General features: G+C 36.5%; 1 protein-coding gene across 2 annotated transcripts; it reads right to left on the bottom strand.

The window, feature by feature from the left end:
• Nucleotides 1–11898: 11898 nt before the first annotated feature.
• On the bottom strand, nt 11899–15011 carry LOC100815200 (50S ribosomal protein L27, chloroplastic). 2 transcript variants are annotated; one of them, XM_041015162.1, is made up of 4 exons: nt 14585–14987; nt 13477–13485; nt 12324–12425; nt 11899–12233 (listed from the first exon to the last, which is right to left on the bottom strand). In XM_041015162.1, exons 1-4 carry the CDS (start codon nt 14876–14878, stop codon nt 12054–12056), a joined length of 585 nt encoding a protein of 194 aa, XP_040871096.1. In that variant the 5' UTR covers nt 14879–14987; the 3' UTR covers nt 11899–12053. The 2 variants fall into 2 exon arrangements, with proteins under 2 accessions (XP_040871096.1, XP_003522956.1); XM_003522908.5 differs by lacking the exon at nt 13477–13485 and having other exon boundaries at nt 14585–15011.
• Nucleotides 15012–24575: the final 9564 nt, after the last annotated feature.

Genomic DNA, 24575 nt, shown 5'->3' on the forward strand with positions numbered 1-24575 from the left:
GTCACCCATGCACCCAACATCTTCATGATTCGCATACATAGGAACTCATTAGGTATGTTTGTTCTTATTTTTTTGTTTCAATACAAACCTAGGTGCTCATATGGGACACCTTAGGTTTGTTGTACTTTTTGGTAGGAGTAATCAACATGAAAATACAGAAAAAAGTATGCTTTATTGCATTACTTTTGTTAATTTTTTAAATGGTGATTAAGGGATTCCCACAGACAGTAAAAGAATAAAGGTCATTCCTGAGTGGCCCATTGGTGATCAAGGGAGTCCCATATTTTTCTATACTTCTAGCACCACACATTAAGTTGGTGAGGAACCATGTTCCCTCACGGGAAGATGCCCAGGAAAGGGGTTTTCAGACCTTACCCTACTGACATACCTAACACAACTAATATATATGTTTTTATTCTTTTTACAGGTGTTGAAGGAAAAAGCGCAGAGTTTCAAGAACCTCTGGATTTGAGGTCAAATCCTCTTCAAGAGGGAGGGGATGATGCAATCCTACCCCCCAAGGGCATTGGATACAAGACTCCAAGAAAATTGGGTCAAAGATGCAGGAGAAGGCCCTAGGATTCTCATGAGCCTTAGGGTAGATTTTGGGCCCATGGGTTAACTATGAGCCCACTAATCTTTGCACATATTTGATTAGGGTTTGATTATTTTTGGTCCTTGTATTTAGGGCTCTATAGTTTAAGGAGGGTACCCTAGTAATATAAGATTTTTCAGCCCTTATATTTTAGGGCACCTAGACTAGTTTTTTGTATTATGGGTAGTTTTGTAATTTCATGTGCATTAAGTGCACTATTTGATGGGTGTGTGTTAGGAGAGAAATTTAATTTAATTGGGAGAAGTCCAATCCAATTAAATTTTGAACCAACCTAAGGGGGAGGTGAGCATTTGTTTGCTACACCCCAGTACCACATCATATAGTCACACTTTGTGCATGTCCTTCATGCTTTACATGCCTCATGACACATAAGCACACTTAGTGGAGAATCTTGGACTTGATCTTGGATTAATGGGCTAAACCATAACTGAAATTCACTAATAATAATTAATGAAATTTAGGCTCCAAATTTGGCTCCACAAATTCAAATTCAAATTCAAATTCAAGTGAAATTTGAATTGAAATTCAAATTTCCCTCCAATTTTGTGTGATGCTTAGGCTATAAATAGAGGCCTTGTGTGTGCATTTTTTCAACTTTGATCTTATCCATGACTTCCTATGGTGGTGAGCTTGTGTTTGACGCATCTTCTCCTTGAAGTGGCATCTCCAATCACCTTTCCTCCTTCTCCATTCCGTTGCCATTGATCTTCAATAAGCAAAGGACTACATCATTTTCTGTCTTTGGGCTTCTTGAGAAATTTTTCAAATTTTCATACCATCAAATTGAAATTCTCTACATCTTCCTCACTGCTGGAACTATCCTTGTATTTTTCGTTTGAGGAGTTGACTTTAACTGCAATTCCTTTCCTTTCCTTTTCTATTTCTTTTTCAAAGATTGTTGAATTAGCTCATGTTCATATTCAAGCAATTTACCGAAGAGAGCTTCCATCGTCATGGTAGCTAGATTCTTGGATTCCCTTATTGTTGTAATCTTTGGTTCCCAAGTTCTTGTAACACAATTTAGAATCTTGATGTTCAGCTCTTCATCTTCAAACATTTTTCCTTGACCAAGGAGATGGTTCAAAATATGAGTGAATCTTGTTTGAAGTTCTAAAATGGTTTCCCAGTCTTCATTCGGAACATTTCATATTCGGATACAAGACTGTGCTTTCTTGCTCTTCTCACATCCGTTGTGCCTTTATGAATAACTTCAAGCATATTCCAAATTTCCTTTGTGTTTTGACACCTTGCAGTATGAAAGAATTCATCAAAGATAAACTAGTGGTTAAAATATTTTTTGCTTTTTGATCATCTTACACTTTTATTTTCTCATCATCTTTCATTTCATCCTATTCTTTAGGTACTAATACACTATTCAGTTCTTTAGTAGGAATGAAAGGACCTTTAACAATGACATTCCACGCACCTAGATCAATTGATTGAATAAAGATTTCCATTCTCTTTTGCCAGAAAGAAAATTGTTCACCCTCAAACAAAGGATGCCGATTAAAAGTTGCACCCAAATTGAAAGTGATTTGTTTTGAGCCCATCTTTAGAAAAACTTTGATCTTGAGTAACTTTCAACACTTAGCTCTGATACCAATTGAAACAGATAATGGTACTAAACAAACCAAGAAGGGGTGAATTGGTTTTCAAAACAAATAGAACCTTTTAAACCAGAGTGATCGAGGTACGACCCGAATCAAATAAACATTAAAAATGCAGTATCTAGGAAGTGATCCTAGGTCGTCTCCCAGAGCAATGGTCAACCAAACATTCATAACAGATAGTAGGAAAATAGTAATGAATTGGGGGGGGGGGGGGGGTTGTTTGCTTTTGTAAATTAAAAGCGAATAGATGTGAGTTAGAAAATATCAGAATTAAAACACGTTGCTTCCCCTTGATTCACAAGCAAGTCTCTTATCCTAGGTTACGAGAGTTTATCCTTTATAAGTTCAACCACTTAATCCAACCCTAAATTAAATTATTAAGCGAAATTTAACATAAGGCATTCATTATGTAATTAAGCAACTCATACACCAATTAATCATAAACGATCATTAAGCATGAACGTAAATTAAGCGCAGAGACAATTAATCAAGCACTAAACATGCATGAATTAATAGCAACAAATACAGAGTAATTGGTGAAGAGGAAAAACTAATCAGAATTTAATAGTAATAATAGAACCTCAAAGAGAGCTATGCTTGATCCTCAAGAGAAAACAATGCTGGAGACTTAGTCTTCCATTAATCAATAGAAAACGAAATTGTAGTAGAAACGAAGAAAACTAGAATTATTCTCCAAAACGAAAAAGAAACTAAAACGAAAAAGAGAGAGAGGAGAGGAGAGGAGAGAGAGAAGAGAGCCTAAACTAGAACCTTAGTGCTGTTATATAGTTTTCAGCCCCAGAGCTTACAAATCTGTTTTAAATCCAAGCCCATAAATAAAGTAAAATCTAGATAAGATAAGATCTAGATGAAATAATATCTAGATGAGATCAAATCTAAATAATATCTAGATAAGATAAAATTTGGTAGAATAAAATAGTCTGCTCTCTTCAAGTCCAAGCCCAATTCTAGATTCAAGCCCAATTACTTATAATTCTCCTGAAATTAAATTAAAAACACAAAATAAATCCAGTAGGCCCAAATGATAAAACTGCATAATTAATTTGACAATTAAGGCTAATCAGTAATTAAAATGGTGACAAAAAGGGTTAAGAAATATGAGAAAATGATGACACATCACAGAGTTACAAAAAAAAAAAAAACTTCTTTTATACAGATCGTATCACAAAACTTTTCATAAATGAAACTCAATCAATACTTAATCAATCCACCCTTTGTACAAGATCCTTCATTAAAGTTCTTTCTTTCACTCTCTATCACTAGAGAAGTTAATCTAATTATGTAATCCAAAACCAGAATTAGATTTTCACTATGCATAAAGATCCACCCTGGAAAAAGAGACTTAGGCAACCAGGGTCCTTTGTGAATAAGAGCCTAAGAGACCCCTACTCTAAGTCCAAACTAGAAACACCTATTCTAGCATGCCCAAAGGAATTCATGCACAAACAAAAAGATGTGTAAAACAATACACAAAAACCAAAAGTAAAGATAGACACAACCTAATCAATCCTTTCCGCAAAATCTTGCTTGACTGAAGAGGTGTTCTTCTTGAACTCAAGAAAGTGACACAACTCACTTATCACAAAAAATCTTCACAATCAAAAGATTTAAAGGTGTGAGTTATTTCTTCTAAGCATTTTTCTTCTCTTCTTTCTTTAACTAATAACAACACGTGATCTTAGCTCATTTAGAGGCTAATTTAATTCTATTTTTCATTGTTCTTTGAAGAGAACACAAGCTGATTATTTATAAAGAAAACAATTATAACCGCGTGTAATAGATTAAATCTACAAAGTAATTGGTTAATTCAATGAAGTAATCAATTAGGTTATCTTTTTAATCGATTAAAGTGTTCTTCCCAAAACTTGGAAATAGCTCAAGAACAATGTAATCAACTATATACTCAAAGTAATCGATTAAAGAGTTCATCTTCACTTCTGAACTACTTAAGAAAGAGAAGTAATCAATTATATCACATGGTAATCGATTAAAGCAGAGACTCCTGAATAATTCAATCATTGTCTCAGAAAAAACTATGTCATTGATTAAGAGAAGTTTGTATTTGATTAAACTGATACGACACATAACTCTGCAAGCTTCAGATAACTTGTGTAATCGATTGTGACAAGGTTGTAATCGATTAAAATAGAGTTTTTCCTTTTGAAGAAACTTTTCTAACTTAGAAAATTTTCTTCTCACTTACTCATAATGCACAAAAGATATGATATAGACTAAGATGGAATATTCAATATAACAACCAATACAAATGCCACTCAAGGGAGTTGGGCGTGTAAAAGACAACATCTTCAAGCTTTTCTCCAAGCTTCAAGATTTAGTCTTCATGTTGTTCATGTTGCTCTCCCTATCTCTAACACTTTGCCCTTATACCACCACCTCCTCCATCTTCACCACCACATTCTCAACCTCCAACACCACTGCCTGCTCAAGATTGACTATGATGTTCGTCATTGTTTTTATCTTCAAACCCTTTTTTGCTTATGAGAAAATGGGGAGAAATAGGAATTTTGATTGTAAAAGAACTAATATTTTTAAATAAAAGTGGTTTTGGAATATTTTCATATGATCTCTCATTAGTTATTAAGTATTATTATTATGTTGTCACATATGTCATATATAATTTTACTGTCATATATTCTTCCCATGATTGAACTTAGGGGAAGTTTAACAACATTACATTTTTTTCACTTTCTTAAAACTCTAATTACTTTTATAAATCAAAATTTATATTGTTTGTCATCATCAGAAAAAGGTAGATTGTTAGGTCTAGATGATTATTCGTCTCATCCACTTTGGATTTTGATGAATAATAATAAGTATAAATTATTGATGTACTAATATGTTTTTGACAAGTGGACAGGATCAATATGTTAAAAGACTATACAATATTCAGTATCATCCATAAACCAAGAGAAATGATCTATTGTATCTAGCGTCCGACACACTAAAACCAGAGAGCATCCACCCTTGTGAAAATCAGTATTATACACTGTCTTTTAGTTAACTTGCAGTCCAGTCTCAAAGAAACTCTAAAAGATTGAGAATGACAAAAAAAGGAAAGTGCACATGTTCTATTTTATACAAATTCAATTTGTCTTTCTTTATTTTGAACTTTTAATGTTTGAATTTAAGAAAATGATAGTATAGAAGAGTATAGAAGGTCTTCAAAGAATACTCTCTTAAAGGTCGCTTTCGCTATGGGCAAGAAGCACATGGCATTATTTGTACTATGGTTCATTCCTCTCTAATCAAAGCATGACACATCACCTTATCCTTTGGTGTGAGACAACAATCTTTTCATGAAATCGACACTAATCTCGTACGAATCCTTCATTGAAGTTTATAAAAGGCCATGTACGTCTAGGAAGTATTTGACGGAAAATCTTACAAGAGAGCATCCACCCTTGTAAAACTTTGCTGGAATCACCAGACAACTAGTATACAGTTTTCAATTGTTTACTCTTTGTTGAGAAAAGTTATTTTGTATTTGAGTTAATTGTTTATTCACTCATTTAGTGTTATTGAATACTTGTATCCATCCAAACCTTTGTTTGTGAAAGCCAGGAGTGGCTTAGTGTTAAACAATACTTAGGTTTCTTAAATTCAAGGGGGGTCTAAGAAAATACCAAAAGTGGTATTAAGAACACTTTTAAAGCTGGGAGTGGCTAGTTAGAATACTTGATTGTGGTTTAGTGCATTTCGTATTGTTTTCTGAGTGCATACTTGATTGTGGTGGAATTGATGTCACTGCTTTCATGTCATGTACTTGGAGACCATGTGAAATTTTGTCAAATTTAACAAAAGAGTGAGCAACATTCACGTATGAATTATCAAGTATAAAAAGAACTCTTCCTAAATGGGATAAAACCACATCTTTATGAAAAAAAATTGAGATTTTCATGCATGGGATAACTTTGTGAGTATCACAAAAGAGAAAAGATGGATTGAAGTTGGATTAAAACATCATGCATCAGTGACGAGTATGAGAATGAGGTTGATAAGTTTTTGGAATTTGCTCAACAAAATGCACAAGAAATGGGTGGGAAATATGTGTCCTTGTGTTAAATGTGGAAATGAGAGATGACGTGTAGTGAATGACATAAAGACACATCTTATCTGCAATGGGATTATTCTAAGTTACACAAGATGCATATGGCATGGTCAATTGTCAAACATCCCAAGCGTTTCCCAAATTAAGCATGTTGATGTAGACATGGGGGGATCAATTAGAGGACATGATTCACGATGTTGGACAAAAGTCTTTTCAACAAGCACATGCTCCTTTGTATGATACATTACAAAGTGATTTGAAGAAACCTTTGTATCTAGGGTGCACAAACTTCACACGATTGTCAGCGGTGTTAGATTTGGTCAATTTGAAGGCAAGATATGAGTGGAGTGATAAAAGTTTCACTAAATTGTTTGACGTGTTGGAGAAGATGCTTCCAAATCAAAACACGTTGCCGAAAAATCACTATGACGCGAAGAAGATAATATGTCCTCCAGGTACAGAGTACTAGAAAATACATGCATGCCCTAATGATTGCATGTTATATAGAAATGAATTTGCATAAATGTGCAACTGCCCCATGTGTGGGGTATCATGGTACAAAGTAAAGGATGACAATTGTAGTAATAAAGAAAGCACAAAGAAAGAACCCCTAGCAAATGTGTGTTGATATCTTCCAATAATTTCAAGGTTTAAGAGATTGTTTGCTAACTGAGACAACGCAAAAAACCTTACATGGTGTGTAGATGGGGAAAAAATGACGGATTGCTCCGACATCCAGCTGATTCTCCCCAGTGGAAGACGATTAATTGTGTGTTTCCCGATTTTGGGAAATAGGCAAGAAACCTTAAGCTTGAACTTGTTTCCGATGGAATGAATCCTTTTGGTAACTTAAGTATTAACCATAGTTCATGACCTGTTTTGCTAATGATTTACAACTTGTCTTTTTGGTTGTGCATGAAGCAAAAATACACTATGTTTGTCTATGATGATTTCAGGTCCAAGACAACCAAGAAATAACATTGATGATTATCTAAGTCCCTTGGTTGAAGACTTAAGAAAGTTGCGGGAGGACAAGGTTGGCGTTTTGGATGGGTACCACCAACAGACCATCAAGTTGCATGCAATGGTATTTTATACCATTAACGAATTTCCAGCATATGAAAATTTGAAGTAATATAATGTTAAAAGGCATTGCCCATGCCCAATTTGTGAAAAACATACAAGCTTTGTGCAACTGAAGCATGGGAAGAAGACATTCTATGTTAGGCATCATTGATTTCTCAAAGAATATCACCCAAATCGTTGGTTAAAAAAACTTTTAATGGAAGATAGGAGTCTGGATTTGCCCCGATACCAATAACAGAAAACAAATTTTATGAGCGAGTGGAGGAAATATGTACTATCTTTGGAAAGACCCAAAAGAAGGATGCAAATGAGAAAAACAAATGGAAAAAGAGGTCTATATTCTTTGATCTTCCATATTGGTTTGTCCTAAATGTTAGATATTGTATTGACATGATGCATGTGGAGAAAAATGTATGTGATAGTTTAATCAACACACTTCTTAACATTAAAGGCAAGACAAATGATGGTTTGAATGCTCGTCAAGATTTGGTTGACATTGGTATATGTGAGCAGTTTCATCCGATAACAACAGAAGGTCAACGAACATATTTGCCCCTGGGTTGTCATACATTGTTAAAAAAATAAAAAATAAGTTTATATTAGTGTCTACGCAGCGTGAAAGTGCCACAAGGGTACTCTTCAAATATTAGGAATCTTGTATCAGTGAAGGATCTCAAATTAATTGGCTTGAAGTCTTATGATTGTCATGTCTTGATGCAACAATTATTGGTCGTGACAATGAGGTATCTTGCCTGATAAAGTCAGGGATGACATAACCTACCTGTGCTTTTTCTTGAATGCTATATGTAACAAAGTCATCGATCCTCAAAAGTTGGATGACTTGGAAAATAAGGCTGATGTTATCCTTTTTCAATTAGAGATGCATTTTCCTCCTTTATTTTTTGACATCATGGTTTACTTAATTGTTCATCTAGTGAGGGAGATTAGAATGTGTGATCCTGTTTATTTATGATGGATATTGTTAAAAGATACATTGCAGAAGAAGCTATAGAGTTTTGTTCAGAATACATGAAAAAGGAAAAATCTATTTGGTTTCTTGAGTCTCGTCATGACAATAGATGGGGAGGTAAGGGTTCACGGGGTTTTAAGATTGTAACCATGGGTCGTTTGGAATTCAATCAAGTTCATTTGTATATATTGAATAACACCAAAGAGGTTGTCCCATACATAGCGTCTCACAAAGGGTTTTTTAAGGTTAATCAACCAAAATTGATCAAAAAATAGGTGTTGCAAGAGCATAATAAGACTTTCATAAACCAGTTTAAAGATACAATCTTTCATGATGACAATGCTTCTGAAACATTGAGAGCATTAGCAGATGGACCAAAACGAAATGTGCTAACTTCGAAGGGATATGATATCAACAACTATTCCTTTTACACAAAGTCACAAGATGAGAAAAGTACAGTGCAAAACAGTAGGGTTAGTATTGATGCTCATGCTAAACACTATTGTAGTGCATCAGATAACCCCATTATGGTGTCCATACCTTACTTTGGAGTGATTCAACAAATCTGGGAGGTTGATTATAGTCATCTTAGAGTGCCTATTTTTAAATGTAAGTGGGTTCATGGAAAAACTAGTGTGAGTCGATGATATGAGATTTACATTGGTAGACCTTTATAACGTTGCTTATAAGGACAAACCTTTCATCATGAGTGAACAAGCAAAACAAGTGTTTTATGTCCAACATTTGTGTAGCTCAAAATTGTCAATGGTTCTACAAGGAAGAATAAGAGGTGTTACTCATGAAAATCAGGATTCAACACTTGATTTTTGTGACACTCCTTTCTCCACACATATGTCTTCCATACAAGCAAAACATGAAGTGTATGACGTACATGCAAATTGTAATGATCATAATGAAGGCTTATGGGAGAAATTTCCTGTCTTATTGCATTTTACATAAGTAATGTTTGTGTTATTGTATAATTAAGATCTTTTTGTTGCATGTTTACAATTTATATTAACTCAATTTTATACTTGTAATCGGCATTAATGTTTTTATTTTTTTATTTGCATAGGCATATGGTTACACCACCAAGCTCCCCTCCTCAAGATTTTTCATCTCCTTTAGAGTCTACCTCCAGAAGGAGGAGGACTAGACAATGTACTCAACTCAAAAGATTGGTTGCTAAACACTTAGATCCGTCAAGGCCAGTGGTTCATGTGAACCTTCCACTGGGAAAACTTCATACCCACGTAAAGAAAACTTCCACACCTATTTGGGGATATTAGCTCGAGATAAGGTTGGCATTTTGTATCCCAATTAGAAAGTTGTGCCAAAATCTTTGAAGGATCTGATTTGGGATGACATTCTAGTATGTATAGTTAGCCATCCACGTTTTAGTAACTCTTACATTGTTGTGATTCACTAACTCTTATGAGGAATTTTGTAATGCATAGAAAATTTGATATTCCTGAAGCATCCAATGCCAGGAATAAGGTCATTTCATTAGTGGGTACAAGATGAAGGCAATTTAAGTCAAGCCTCACCAGTAAATTCATATATGTAGAAAATGAGGGTCAAGATGGGATTCCTTGTAATATGTATGGTTTGGATGAAAAGATATGGGAGCAATTTTCTGCAAACCGTAAAACCCCTTCTCAGCAGGTTAGTTGTAGGTGTTGTTTTTGAAATTTGTAATTTATTTTCTAAAATTGTATCTAATTTATCACAAAAAATAAAAAGAAGGCTCAAGAATGCCAAAAACACAACATGTGGCAACATGTATTGTCTCGTGGGGGTTATGACTTGCTTGAGAAGAAACTCATGGCTAAGAAAATGAAAAAACGACAAGAGGAATCAATTGCAATTGGGAGTTCAGGAGTTGTTAACCCTCCATCGCCTATTAAAGGCATGTGAAGTGAAAGATGGCACACAAAAAACGTTTTGGACAGATGACATGTGAAGTGGTACAACAAATTTCTAATAGGATGGTAAGTAAATTTTCAGTTTTACATGTAACTTTATAATAACAACACCATCTGACAAATTTATTTTTGTTTGTTGCATGATTCCATAGAAGAGCAGATGACACAAGGAACCTTTGTTCCCCGTGGACGTTAGGATATATTGACTATTGTCATTGGGCGACTGAAGCACCCTGGTTGTGTTTGGTTTATGGGAATGGATGTCACCATCTCCCAGTACTTTGGACATGCATCATGTGTCTCTAATACTTCTACATCGATCAACCCGCAATAGTTGGTTGAGTTGATCGGGACCCTTAAAGAGCAGTGGAAGAAAGAAATAGACGAGGAAAGCATAGGAAGAGAGGAAAAACTTAGATAGGAGTTTAAAGAGGTTCTACGGAACAAGTTGAGCCAGAATGTATCCCAGCAACCACTTGCAGTAAAGGAAGTTGAACCTTTTATTAGTGTTCGTGTCAGCACAAAGGGAAGTTGTGCAATGATTGCAGCTAATCCCTCAGGGGAGGAGCCTCACGCTAATGATATAAACTATCGTGGGTTGTACGTTGATGAGCATTGTACCCGCCTGGTGGCATTGGCAAGAATATATAAGGGGTCGTTAATCATACCCCTCGTGAGTTTGACTGATGATGTGGTGAAGGTTAGTGTCTTAGAAATTCTAGATGAGGATGCATCAGTTCATTTTCCCACTTCAGAGGTTCAGTGTGTGAGGCAGACCAAGAACACCTTCATTGCATGGCCAAGACATCTTGTGAGACCTGTTTAACAAGAGTTATATGCTTGACTTGTGTTTATTTGTAACGAAATGGACTTTACATTGTTTGCTTACATTAGCTTATGTTTATTAACTACATAGGATTTACATAGACATCAAAAGAAATCGGTTGAACTTAGTTGATTTGGTTAAGGTTTCCTTTGACCTTTACCAGTAGCCTTATCTGGTGGTGTGGGATGAGACTTTGTTTGATTTCATCAAGTTCATGGGTTTGATTTTGATGAAACCTTTTCTCCTGTGGTTAAGCCTATAACTATTAATCTCATTATTACTCTTGCAGTTACTAACACCTGGGACATGTTTCAACTAGATGTGAACAATGCTTTCCTAACTGGATTGTTGAAAGAAAGTGTACATGAGCAAACAATTAGGTTTTCAAAATTCAGACAAATCCCTTATTTGCAAGCTAAACAAAGCCATCTATGGCTTAAAGCAAGCATCGAGGCACAGGTTTGACAAACTTAAATCCACTCTCTTTCAATTTGGTTTTTCTGCCACTAAATGTGATTTGTCTATCTTCATTTAAAAGCATAAAATGCATAATTTTTTCTAGTGTATGTGGATGATATAATAATTACTAGCAGCTCTCCCTCTCTCATCCAGCAGCTAACTAATTAGCTTAACTCAAGATTTTCCCTTAAACAGCTAGGTCTTCTAGACTATTTCTTGGGCATTGAGATCAAATATTTACCTAACAAGTCTCTCATCATGACTCAGAGTAAATACATAAGGGATCTTCTTCACTAAACTAAAATGGCTGATGGAATTTATCAAGCAATATTTTGATTCAGATTGCACGTAATGACTAATGGTACATTGCTACTTCAATAAAACTCAAAACAATGCTAAAGGTTTTACAGGTACACAAAAGCAAAAAATTGGGAGCGGGGTATTTTACACATTTACGCGATTGAATAAGAGTCAACACATTGAATTAGTGATTGCTGCATCATCAGCGGAAGCCAGCACGAGTTGGGATTTAAGTATTGCTCCTTCTTGTCTAACTTTTTTGCGTTCACGCCTCACCCTGAAGTACTCTCTCTTCCTTGCTCTATAGCTGTTGGGGTTCTCAGGCTGTACTTCTCGAGGGTAAACACTCACCTGTATTAAAATAACTTGCATAGCTCATTAATTTGAATTTTCTAGGGTTATAGGACACATATCATCTAGTTGTAAGAAAATGAATTTAACCTTTTTCCTGTCAGGTCCATATTTCTCAAATTTTACAACTCCATCAATCAAGGAGAAAATGGTATAGTCTTTGCCAAGCCCCACATTCTTTCCTGCATGAAACTTCAGGTTGGCAGAGAAAAATTATCAGAACATAGAAAACAGTGAGAATGGCACTATGAATTAGGCAGCATGTATAAAGAAACTGTTGTGACAAAGGCATAATAGTTAATAGTTAATAGTTAATAGTTAATAGTTAATAGTTAATAAAATTTTAGCCCCCTTTTTTAAAGGTTTAAGTTAATAGAAGATAACTTTTTATTGTTTTTCGTTTCTCAAGCATGACCTCCCCAAAAAAAATATTCTCCTCTAGCTCTGCCACTGAATAGATTGATTATAGACTTCACCTATGAGATCACCATTACTTCCTCAATAGCTATATAACACTCAATATAAAACTGACATTAGGAAGTTCTAGTGTGTAAAGTGTTCTATAAAAGTTAAGGCATGGCTCTACCATATTAAGCAGCCATCAAAAGAAACTACTGCAATATTGTTGATTGTACAATGCAACTTAGCTAGTCAGAAGACCCTATTCATTCTTTGTTCTTTTTGTATTCATTTTCTAGCCAATGCGTAGTGCACTAAAGTAAACATTGATCATCAGATGTGCTTGCCAATGCACATTCATGTCAAATTTTTATTCCTAGGCACTAATTCGGTGGTGATATTTTATTTCACAATTTCAATAAAAAGTACAATAAGCAAATCACAAAAGCAAGAAAAGCTAATCCTTAATCCATCACCATGTGCAAAATATCAAGCTCCCTTCACCGTTTAAAAATTCAAAACAGAAGGCCACTCAAACTGTTAATCTGTAACCCAACAATTGACTACCATACCTATTTCTTTCTACCACAAATAAAACCTAGGCACGATACCTTGGGTTCTTTCAGTATTACCCTCCAATTAAATTAGATTTTTACCTCTATAACTAACATCCACTTTTATTGTTCATATTACCTATAAGCAAATTGCCAATTTTGACCACATATGTGCACTAAAAGCATCTAAGAATCGGTACTTAAGTTTTGCTCTTTTGAAAAGGACAAAACATAGATGCAGTTTCTTGAGTACTTTTGATTTTGTTCTCCAATCAGAATTAGAATTTCACCTTTGTAACCTAAAAAAACACAAATGTAGTTTGTCAAGTACTTTAGATTTCCTTCCCTAATCAGAATCATAATTTCAACTCAATAATAAGAAATGTTTACAGTAAAGATTAAATAGGTTACTAAGGTAAAATTTCAATTGTGTAGAGAATACCACCACAAACACCTAACTTGTTGAATCTGAGTTTCATCCTTTTCAAAAATGACATTCATTCCTAGTCATAATAAATGCAATAATATCATCATATACCTTAAAACAAGCTTTCCTTTTACACGCAACAGGGCAATTCATATTGCAAATCATCAAACTTATCGACAGAGACCCAATAAGGTCTTGTTTGAATAAACTTCTCAATAAACACTCACCAATGAAAAAAAAAAAAAACAAGTAAAAATGAATTGAACTTCTATTGTAAGTTAAAATCAACTTATGCATCTCAAGGTTTAGAGAAATTAGATAAGAGAGCTATCAGGAAATTGAGATTGGATGCAAGTTACTCCAACTTGATAAGGCCAAATGTCATAGAGTTGAAAGTAGAGAAGAGGAGAACCATAAAGTGATAGAGAGTATCAGTGCTATTTATAGAACTCATTAGAGACAACAAACTCTATCAACTCTTAACAAACTAACTACTCTTAACAAGAGCTTCTTTCAAAGTAAATTGCATAAGTTACCAGTTAAATTCATATTACTTTCTCATCTTCTGTTATAAGTGCTTTGAAGGGGTAAGTAAGACCACCACACATTTCATTTCTAGCAAAGTTAAGTTCACAAGTTGGTTTTACCTTCTCAATTTCAATTCTTACAAGTGCTTGCCGAGAACTACATACAAACAGGGGCCTACTAAGACCGCAAGCATTTCATTTAGTAAAGAAAAAACCACCATCAACTAACGTGAATTACAACACGAAGATATAAGGTTGGCTCGGTGGTGAAGGAGAAGGGAGAAGGGAAGGAGAGAGAATTCGAGGGTTTGAATTCCCGGCTAACAAAAATTAACAATCTAACAACTAACATTAAAAAAAGACGTGAATCAGAACAACACGTTTCGAATACTCGGAAAAAGTGAAAGAGAAGAGAGTAAGGGAGGGAGAGAAGGAGGGAGGCACCTTGGTTCCGCGCTGGCGAACGATGATGGAGCCGGGCTTGGCGACCTGGTCGCCGTAAATCTTGACTCCTAGGCGCTTGCCCTGCGAGTCGCGGCCGTTCTTGGTGCTGCCCGCCCCCTTCTTGTGCGCGTTCTCTATGGTCAGCGGGCAGCGCCGGGGCAGCGACACCACCGAGGCAGGACCCGCGCGGAGAGAACCACTACTTCCACCGAAGAACGATGAAGAAGAAGATAAAGAGAGACCCTTGAATTCTGTTGCCAGGTTGAAGCTCATACACATTGACGCTGTTGCCATGGCATGTGGTTGTTGAGCTTTTGAGAGATGGAAGCCACAGGTTTGGTTCCCCTGGGAAATATAATAAGGTGGATGGATAAGAAATGAGAAGGGTGAGGGGAAATTTTTAGGAATATTTCAATTTGGATTGAATGAGTTATAAAATAAAATAAAACCATTATATTTTAATTTCTATGGGTAAATATTTAAATTATATAAATGAAATGTATTGTATTATTTTCTTTTAAATTTAAAATAATAATATAGTTATATAAAACTAAATGTCACTTGGTTGATTATGTTTGTTGATTCATTTTAGAATATTAAATTTTAAAAGTTTTTTTTTATCATTATTTCTTTTAATCTCTGTTAGCAAAAGTTAATATGCTCTTACCTTTAAATTTTAAAATAATAACAACTAAAAATTATTATTATCTTTTTACAATGCATTCAATCACATGCTTTCCTACCTTGTGTCATTTTCTCTTGCAAACTCCATAATCATTATAACATAAATAATATAATTATTGTCCACTAAGATCTACAACATTCTTAGTACTACAATCATCATCAACCAATAAATAAGATATGCAACATTCATCTATCAAACAACACCATTGTGTTACCCCATAGCCAAATTGTGATCCAAAATCAACATAGATTAGAAACGTTGGGTCTCAACGGTGATAAGATGAGAAGCTTCCAATCTGACAAAGTGATGGTGATTTTAGGGCTTGCTTCGATTTTTAGTCTCATTATTGTAAATTAATTATTTAAGAATTAACATAACATGTCTAACGTTTGCTCACAAAAATCAAAATAAAAGATCAAAATGAAACCTTCAAAAACATCAGGGCCATGTCTAGAGATTATGAGACCAAATTTACTTCAAATTTTTATTTGATACACTTAGTTAATTCTTCTTAAAAATAAATTGTAATTTCATATTTTAAATATTATTTAAATTTAAAATTGACTCTCAATTAAATATTTTAATTAATCTATGTATGCAAAATATCAACATGAAATAAATTTTTAGCTAAATGTGTGATCTTACAATCAACATTTTTCGTCAAAAATATATTTTTTTATATATCAACCATAGACTCGCTCATTAAATTTAAATTTTGTACTAATTTCAATTGATTTTTTAGGTAAAGGAGAGGTTGAATCTAAAATAGATATAAAATAATTTTCTTTAACTTTTTGAAATAATTTATGATAACCATTACATTCATAACTTAAGATTTTGTAGTCTTATTAATATATATATATATATATATATATATATATATATATATATATATATATATATATATATATATATATATATATATATATATAATGGATCATATCTTAACAAAATCTACCAATTAACAATTTAAATTGACAAAAAAATGAAATTCTTGGGGGCCAAAGGCAAAGGCCTCATTGGCCTTATGGTCTTCGTAGTGGAAAACATATAGGATCAAAATGAAATTTTCAAAAACAAAAAAAATCAAAATGAAACTTTTAAAACTTAATGTATCAAAATGAAATTTTCAAAAACATAAAGGTCAAAATAAAACTTTTAAAAACATAAAAAATTAAAATGAGAATTTTAAAATTTAATGTACCAAAATGATACTTTTGAAAACATAAAAGACCAAAAGAAATTTTTAAAACTTAATGTAGATAAGTGAAAAAATACTAAAACATAATGGATCAAAAATTATATTTAGCCTTATATTAATACTGATTTAATGAAAATGGAATTCTAATATTGTACTGGAGGATCCTCATGAATCTTTCTTTCCCTAACAAGGAAAGTCCACCAATAGAGAGCATAACCTTGAAAGCTAAGGGTAGCCTATGGAACTTTTCTCTCTTCACTAATATGATGGCAAGCAAAGAGTTGTTCAACCTTCATTTCCCAATCTTGGTAGGCCTCAACATTATCTTTTCCATGGAAATACGGGAGGCTAATGTTAACCTCTTGAGGCCTTCTATCCTTTTCTCTTCTTTCGGAGTGATGTTTAGTATGTGACCTATGCCACCCTCCATAATAGTTGCTAAGTTCTTCACTTAAACTTTTGCAAGAGTCATGAATACTATAGGAGGCATGTTTTTCTCTTGTCATTTCTTTCATTATTTTTCTTCTTTCTTCCTCTCTTATTTTCTCTCTTTCATATTGACTTATTTCTTCCATTCTTTTTTTTCCTTTTTATTTTCTCTCTTGTTTTTCTTTCCACAATTTAAGGGATCTTGATGTAATCCTCCCTAGGAATGGACCAGTTACCAGAGCCACGAGCAAGAGACTCCAAGAGGATTGAGCTAGAGATGCTAAACAAGGCCCTAGGGTTCTTTTGAATCTCAGGGTAGATTTCCGAGCCCATAAGCCAAGGTTGGGTCCACTTTTCTTTATAAATATTAGAATAGGTTTTCCTTCTTTTGGGCCTTGTATTTTGCCTAATTTTAGGTTTGTAGGGTACCCTACAAATTAATGGTACCCTAGTAGTATAGGGTTTTAACCTTGTATTTCAAGGCATTTTGACTAGTCTTTGTAGTAGAGACTTTTTTGTATTTTCATGTATTTTGGCATGGGGGTGAGCTTAGCTATCGGAGGGGTGTGAGTAGCCCCCCTTTAGCTTCTCAAGGAAGCTTTCTTCCTTGCTTCCCTAGGAAGTTACCTTCCTTGCTTCTCAAGGAAGCTTCCCATTGTGTGTGTCACAACATGCCCTTTTGCGGGCGAGCGAGGCGAGACTCACGTGTGCGCTTTCCATAGGAGGAAAGATGCGCGGAGTCGCCACCAACGTTTATTTGTGGAAAACGTCGAAAAACCGAAGGAAACCGGTCATAAAGAATATTCCAAGTTCGGGAGTTGTATTTACACTTGAGGAAGGTATTAGCACCTCTCACGTTTGTATCAAAGGACAACAGCCTTATTTTTTAGAATTGTGGAAATTGTGTTACCTTAAATTTTATTTCTTTTTATTTTTTGAGGTCGACAAAAGCGGGGCTCTTGCTCCTACATACCCTCCATCGAAGAGAAAATCAGACCTACGTAGTTCTTTTTTAAGGGTGAATCAAGTGATTCTTTTTACTTGGAAGGTGATCATTTTAAGGCGTTGGACCTTAAAAATGATCCATTTACTTGATAAGAAAAACTGAGATAATAAACTTTCAAATCCTTTTTTAGTGATTTTTTGTGAACGAGCTTGACTTTGCAGGTTGATTTTAGCCTTAGTTTCACTTTAGTTATTAGTCAATTCAATTAAGAAAGAGAAATCCCAAAGAGAAACGTCCGAATGATTTTTTCGCTTTATTTTACTAAAAGGTATTTTTTTATTATTATATTATTATTTTACCTTTTTTTTTATTTCCAACGTGGTTACGGCGCGACCGAACAGTCGGATTTCATTTTGACAGGAATTAACGGATATTACAAATCAAATGATCGGTGGAAATTTATTTTATTTTTTGATTAGGCGAGAAATGACTTAAATAAATGACTGAAGCACGTCAAAAGGGGGTACGAAAAGTAGATGAAAACGAGAATAAAAGTACACGAAACAAATGGGGACCACCACGGGTACATAGAATGAATTGTAAAGCTCGGTTTGGGGTACTTACCGGTTGAAGACCGAAGGAAAACGAAGAACGAACGATGAATGTCGAAGAACGGTTGAAAATCTTCACGTAGTTACGCACGGAAACGTTACGGAAGCGCCTCGGCTTGGATTTTCTTCACGGAAACAATTTTCCTCAGCAATTTCAAGTGAATACGAAGTGCCAAGAAGGCTGAACCCCTTTCCTCTTCACTCCTCCCCCTATTTATAGCAAAATAGGGGAGGAGCTTGCCACCCAGCTCGCCCAGGCGAGCAAGGTTGCTTCCTCCAGAAGCAACCGCCTTCTGGAGGAAGAATCTGGAAGGCCCAAGTGGGCCTGGTTGCTATTTGCACCCCCTTTTTTACTAAATACACCCGCTTTACTTTTTTTGGTGATTCTTTTTCCGTAACGTTACGAAACTTTACGAATTTCGTAACGATACTTATTTTCTTTTCGTAAGGTTACGGAACCTTACGGATCATGTAATTACTCTTTTCTAGCTTTCCAGAAAGATACGGAAACTCACGGATTGCGTAACAATACTTCCTTTTGGTTTTCGTCACATTACGGAATTTCACGGATTGCGTAACCACGCTTCCTTTTGATTTCCGGCACGTCTCGAGACTTCACATATTGTGCAACAAAGGGTGCCAAGTACCTCGAAGTGGTCAATCAAATGTTGTATGTCATCAAGTAATAGTCCCCGGACGAAATTAGGGTATGACAGTTGCCCCTCTTTACTTACCTTTTATAGGAGATAAGAGGAAAACAAAGATAAAACACTAATTTCGTCCGCCTTCGCCCTTTCCGTGATTAGTCTATGACGACTCCCATCTTTCCGTCTCCTCTTCTTCTTCTTTTTTTTCTGCACAAAACAAAACACAAACAACAAAAACACCAATAACATAATATACATATATACACATGTTTGGCGAAGGAACCGATCGGGAAAATAACAAAAACCACATCTCCCAGTCACCGGAGGCTCCGCACCTGATGGTGGAGGACGCATGAACAGCACTAGGCAATCAATTCATGGGTCTTCGAACAAGGTTTCAAGGGTGGAGGATAAACGAACAGCGCTAGGCAATCAATTCTCGGGGCTCCAGACTTGATGGTGGAGGATGCATGAATGACAATCAATTCATGGGGCTCCAAATAAGATGTGGAGAATGGAGGATAGGCGAACAGCGCTAGGCAATCAATTCGCGGGGCTCCAGACTCGTTGGTTGGAGGATGCATGAATGACAATCAATTCATGGGGCTCCGAATAAAAGTGGAGAATGGAGGATAGGCGAACAGCGCTAGGCAATCAATTCGCGGGGCTCCAGACTCGTTGGTGGAGGATGCATGAATGACAATCAATTCATGGGGCTCCGAATAAAATTTGTTGGCAGGACCGAATTGTCCACCGGGTTTTTCTACCTACAAAGGGGAAACATGCTTTTTTGCAAAGAAAAATAAATCATTCGCGAGATCACCATATCTTAGAGAAACAATATACCCATGCCAAAGGTAATCTTCCTTGTAACCGAAAATGAAGGGCAGGATGTCAACATTTAGCTTTTAAATGTACATTCAGGGGAAACATCGGGTCAAACTGAAATTGGGAATAAATCACTCATAGTGTATAAAAACTCACACAGGCAAGTGTTTTACCCTAATCTAAACCATAACTGCACCATGACTTTATTTTGCACACGATTTCCTATCGAACCAAAAGATCACACGTACGATCATGGATCAATAGGATTTTCTCGAGGGTAGTGTTTTTTGGAGAGGAAACTGGGTGTTTCGGTCTTTTCTCTTTGTTTAAGTGGGACGGGATATCGCCAGTCGAGAATGACTTTGAATGGCAATCCCAAAGGAAGAACCACCAAAAAAATGGGTTTTCCTTTGCCGGCAGTCATTCACCTTGCCGAAAATTTATCTGGTCCGAAGATCTTCTGTTCTCTTTCCTTCATTGATCGGGAATTACTCTGTTTTCCTCCGATCTTTTCCTTTTTACTTTCTTCCAATCTTTGATCGGGAATCCTTCTTTTCCTTTCTTTTCATTTTTTCCTTTTCTTTCTTTTCATTTCTTCCTTTTCTTTCTTTTCATTTCTCCTTCTCCATTCCTTTCTTTGGGAAATCCGGTTTTAGCATTCTATTTGCTCTCCCTTGAGGAGATTCCGCTGTCCTTTGCTTCGGGGGAAAGGATGAGGATTCTTTTTATAGGCCAAGGTTCAAAGTAGTCTAAGGTTGTGTCTCAATGGGATCTTTTATCGTGGGAGCCCGATCTTGATATCTGGGGCAAAACAAATTCGTGTGTCAAGGTGTCGGTCTCGAGCTGAACTTCCATATCATTTCCACAAGGCATGCGTAACAATGATGATTTGGAAACAACGTGCAAAATTATTCATGGCCACAGCTAGGGGGGCACTGAAGCATCTAGTTTATGGCATTGTGATACTACGGTTGGGGATTTGCACAAACAGACCCAACGTTTCCAAATTATGTTCTTTCATCGGTTCAATGAAACCATCCATTCTTATCTCGGCCATTCAGGAAAATAAACTCTTAGCGTCAGTCCCTTGTTTCCAAAAGATACATTTGCTCTCTACGAATGATTTATGCTTCCTACGACTATAACATGTCAACCTTCGAGGTCTTCCTTTCTTTTTCTTTTTGTTTCATTTTTATGTTCACAAAAACTATACATCCATTGCCATTTACGAGAAAACTTTTCTTTGTACACTTTCATTCCTATACATGATGAACTTTTTCTGTATACGCATTAGAACTCTTTTTCTTTATGTCACACGGTTTATATACAAACCCTATTCATGTTCAAAGATTTATTTTTTTCATTTTTTCCCACACACACCCGTAGTTTATACAGAAGTTTCTTTATATACACTCGTCGCTCACACACACAAGAATTTTTTTCACACATTGTTTACACACACAAAATCCTTTTATACACACTTTCCTTTTACATATATATAAACAAAACCTTTTTTCTTTTGTTTATATACATGACATTTACTCACAACGCTTCTTTCTTTTTATCATGATTTTTGGTTCATTTTATTTTTAGGACGACGTTCCTAAATGAAAAACTCTACACGGTTACGAAATTTCAACAATCACTATTGACAACAACGAAGTAAGCACTAACGTAACAGTTCAAATGACATGCATGCACAAAACAAGAGTCAATCAAAACGAAACAAACGTTAGTTCCTCAGTTATACAAAAATAAAATGATACGTAAAAGATAAAAGAGGAAACATAAAAAGAGAATATGGATCTAGGGATCTCCCGGTCATGTGGCTCCGCTCCCTCCCAAGAAATTGAGCAAATCGGTCATTTCCTCATCCATGCGGGCCTCATCTGCATCGTCGGGAGCCTCTGCGGGCGCCTCCCTTGCCTGGGCCTCGGGCCAATCTCCGGGCCATGCGACCTCTGCCTTGAACTGATCCGGAGTAGGGCATGGAAAAGGAAGGAAACCCTGGCTATGTAGGCTAAGGCTGAACTGGTAGAGGCAGTCATGGGTCTGCACGTGCGCCCTGTGGTTGGCGAACCAAATGCCGTAAATACCGCTCCGTGTCAAATGACCCAGCTGGGTCAGCCTGAGGAGGTGGTGGCGGTGCGTCAGGGGCCTGCGGGTCGCCACCCTGCACCTGTCTGGGCGTGCAATACTTCTCTATGAAAGCCCGGGTGATCGGCGGTCGAATCACCTTACTAGGTGTGACAGGAACCCCGAATGACTGGCAGAGACCCGTGATCAATGCTGGAAAACCCAGGGCCCTGTTAGACTTATCTGGGTCTAGAGGGTGCCTGGTAGGTGGCATACCTGCAAATAAATAGATGGCATCAATGATCAACTGAGCCACATCAATGCTCATCCGTGTCAGGATGGCATACACCAGCTGACACTTCGGCAGAGGGAGGTCGAAATTATGATCGCTGGGCAGGATGTTGCTGAGCAGCAACGTCATCCATGTCTGGGTCAAGGTAGTCATGTTGGTGCGCATGATTTGCACCCTTCTCCCGGCAGCGGTCCGGGCAAAATCCTGACCTGGTATGCATAGCAGCTGAGCGATGACCTCCTCATCAAATCCATCGGCCCGGTTCCTCCTCTGACCGTATTCGCACTCCTAGCCCTCCTCCAATACTAGCGGGTATCCTAGGAACTGACTGAGGGCGTCTGCATCAAAAGGTATCCACTGGCCCCTTACCCATGACCGGAGGTCCCGTACTCCCTCCTCTGTAGGCCAAGCATTGGCATAAAACTCGAGAACTATATCCAGATCAAACTTGGCCATGGGAGTGACCAGTGACGTCCAACTCCGGTGAGCTATCTCCTCCTAGAAATCTGTGTACTCGTCGTCCCTAAGCTAGACGCGTCTCTCTCGATGGAAGGACCATCCCTTGATGGCTTCGAAACGCTGCTGGTGCTCAGTGCTCCTGAAACGATGGCTATCGAACTCGGGAGCAGCACTAGTCCCTGCGGCCGCAGCGTCCTTCCTAGATCTCTTCGAGGAAAGCTTCCTCGGAGCCATTTCCTGTGAAGATAGAGAGTTGGAAAGTTAGTCTACAAGAAAATACTTATTTTAACACAAAAGTGACATGCTAATCTTTCCGATTTAGAACGAACTCATGCACATATTTAATGTAACACATTTATGAACATGCGTATGTGTGAAATATCCTATTACTTACATCAACATACAAGGACATCCAACACATTCTAGTTACCACACATTTATACATCTTTGAAAAGAATACGCATTCTCGTGCTCAAGGCCTTGTGTCAAAATTACACCTATCCACATCCTAAATATTTGCTATCACAAACTACTTACACATATTTGAAGTATTTAACATACAAATTTTTGTTGTTTCACTCACATTTATTTATATGGACATTGGAAAGCTAATTACGTCATGCACGTATTTGCATTTGAAAAGGAAATTCTATGCCATCATATATTCATTTAGGAAGCGTCCTCAGGCCATTTTTTTTGACATGGGTACATTTTCTAAAAGGCTCCTAATGCTACTTATCCTCAAATACACATATATTGAAAGGCATTTTTTGCTACTCATTCACACTTTGCAAGGCATTTTATACCATATATTCACATATATACACACCATTGAAAGGTATTTTCCATGCTACCTACATTCACACACATATATACATACCATTGAAAGGTATTTTCCATGCTACCTAGATGCAAAGTATCCCTCATGGGGCAGCCAAATTCTAGTAAAAAAACCCTCTCAAGCATGTCCTAATTTTCATGCCTTTCCACTTTCAAAACCAAAATTTAGATTCTTAGACATAAGTCATGTTTCCTTGCATTGAAGCTAAGAGCTTGGGTTCCTAAGCTTAGAATTGCATTTGGGCACCTATTTTGAATCCTCTATGATGTCCCTATGTATATAAGACAGTCCCACAATCCCAATCTTACAAAATCATATTCATATGTCATTGGGGCATTTCACTGAGCACTTGGTGGGCGCATGTTTAGGCACAAATAGCAAGAGAATGGGGGCAATGTGGCATGCCCCACTACTTCAGAATACAACATAGGCCAAAGACCATCCCCTACAACCCCTCAACTCTAACAAACCAAGCATGAAAACAACCCAAAACTGCCCCACAAATTTGAGCACATTCTCACAATTTAGAGCACCAAAAGATGAACAAAATGCACCAATGGAAAGCTAAAAACTCAAGGATTAAATACTTACTTGTTGGAGTAAGTAGGAATACTAGAAATGAAAGAAAAACGCAACCAAAGATGGCTTGGGGAAGCAAAAACCGTGAGCTTTCTCTTTTTGAATGAGGGGGGGAAGTTTTTGGGTGAAGAAAACGTTCCCCTCCCTCGTTTTTTTATAATTTGATGCAGGGGTTGCTCGCCCAGGCGAGCTAACCTACCAATTTTTTTTTAGGGGGAACATAACCATGGCCCCCTACAGGTTAGCGTTTGCCTACTCGAACCTACTTAAGTTAGATCAGGCATCAATTATTTATTTTAAACAAACGATAATAATAATTACTACGAATTTAAAGGATACTGGGCTGCCTTGCAATGATGTTTTCTGCTTGTCCAGCGCCGGGAAGGGACGACGATCT

The sequence above is a fragment of the Glycine max genome, chromosome 4 (assembly GCF_000004515.6).
Source record: "Glycine max cultivar Williams 82 chromosome 4, Glycine_max_v4.0, whole genome shotgun sequence".
NCBI classification, from domain to species: Eukaryota; Viridiplantae; Streptophyta; class Magnoliopsida; order Fabales; family Fabaceae; genus Glycine; species Glycine max.

Bases quoted from the DNA above. Each gene is read 5' to 3' on its own strand.
- LOC100815200 (XM_041015162.1), bottom strand. From the start codon at position 14,878: ATGGCAACAGCGTCAATGTGTATGAGCTTCAACCTGGCAACAGAATTC. The intron at 12,234-12,323 runs GTTAAATTCATT...ATTTTAATACAG, and splicing joins ATGGACCTGACAGGAAAAAG to GTGAGTGTTTACCCTCGAGA.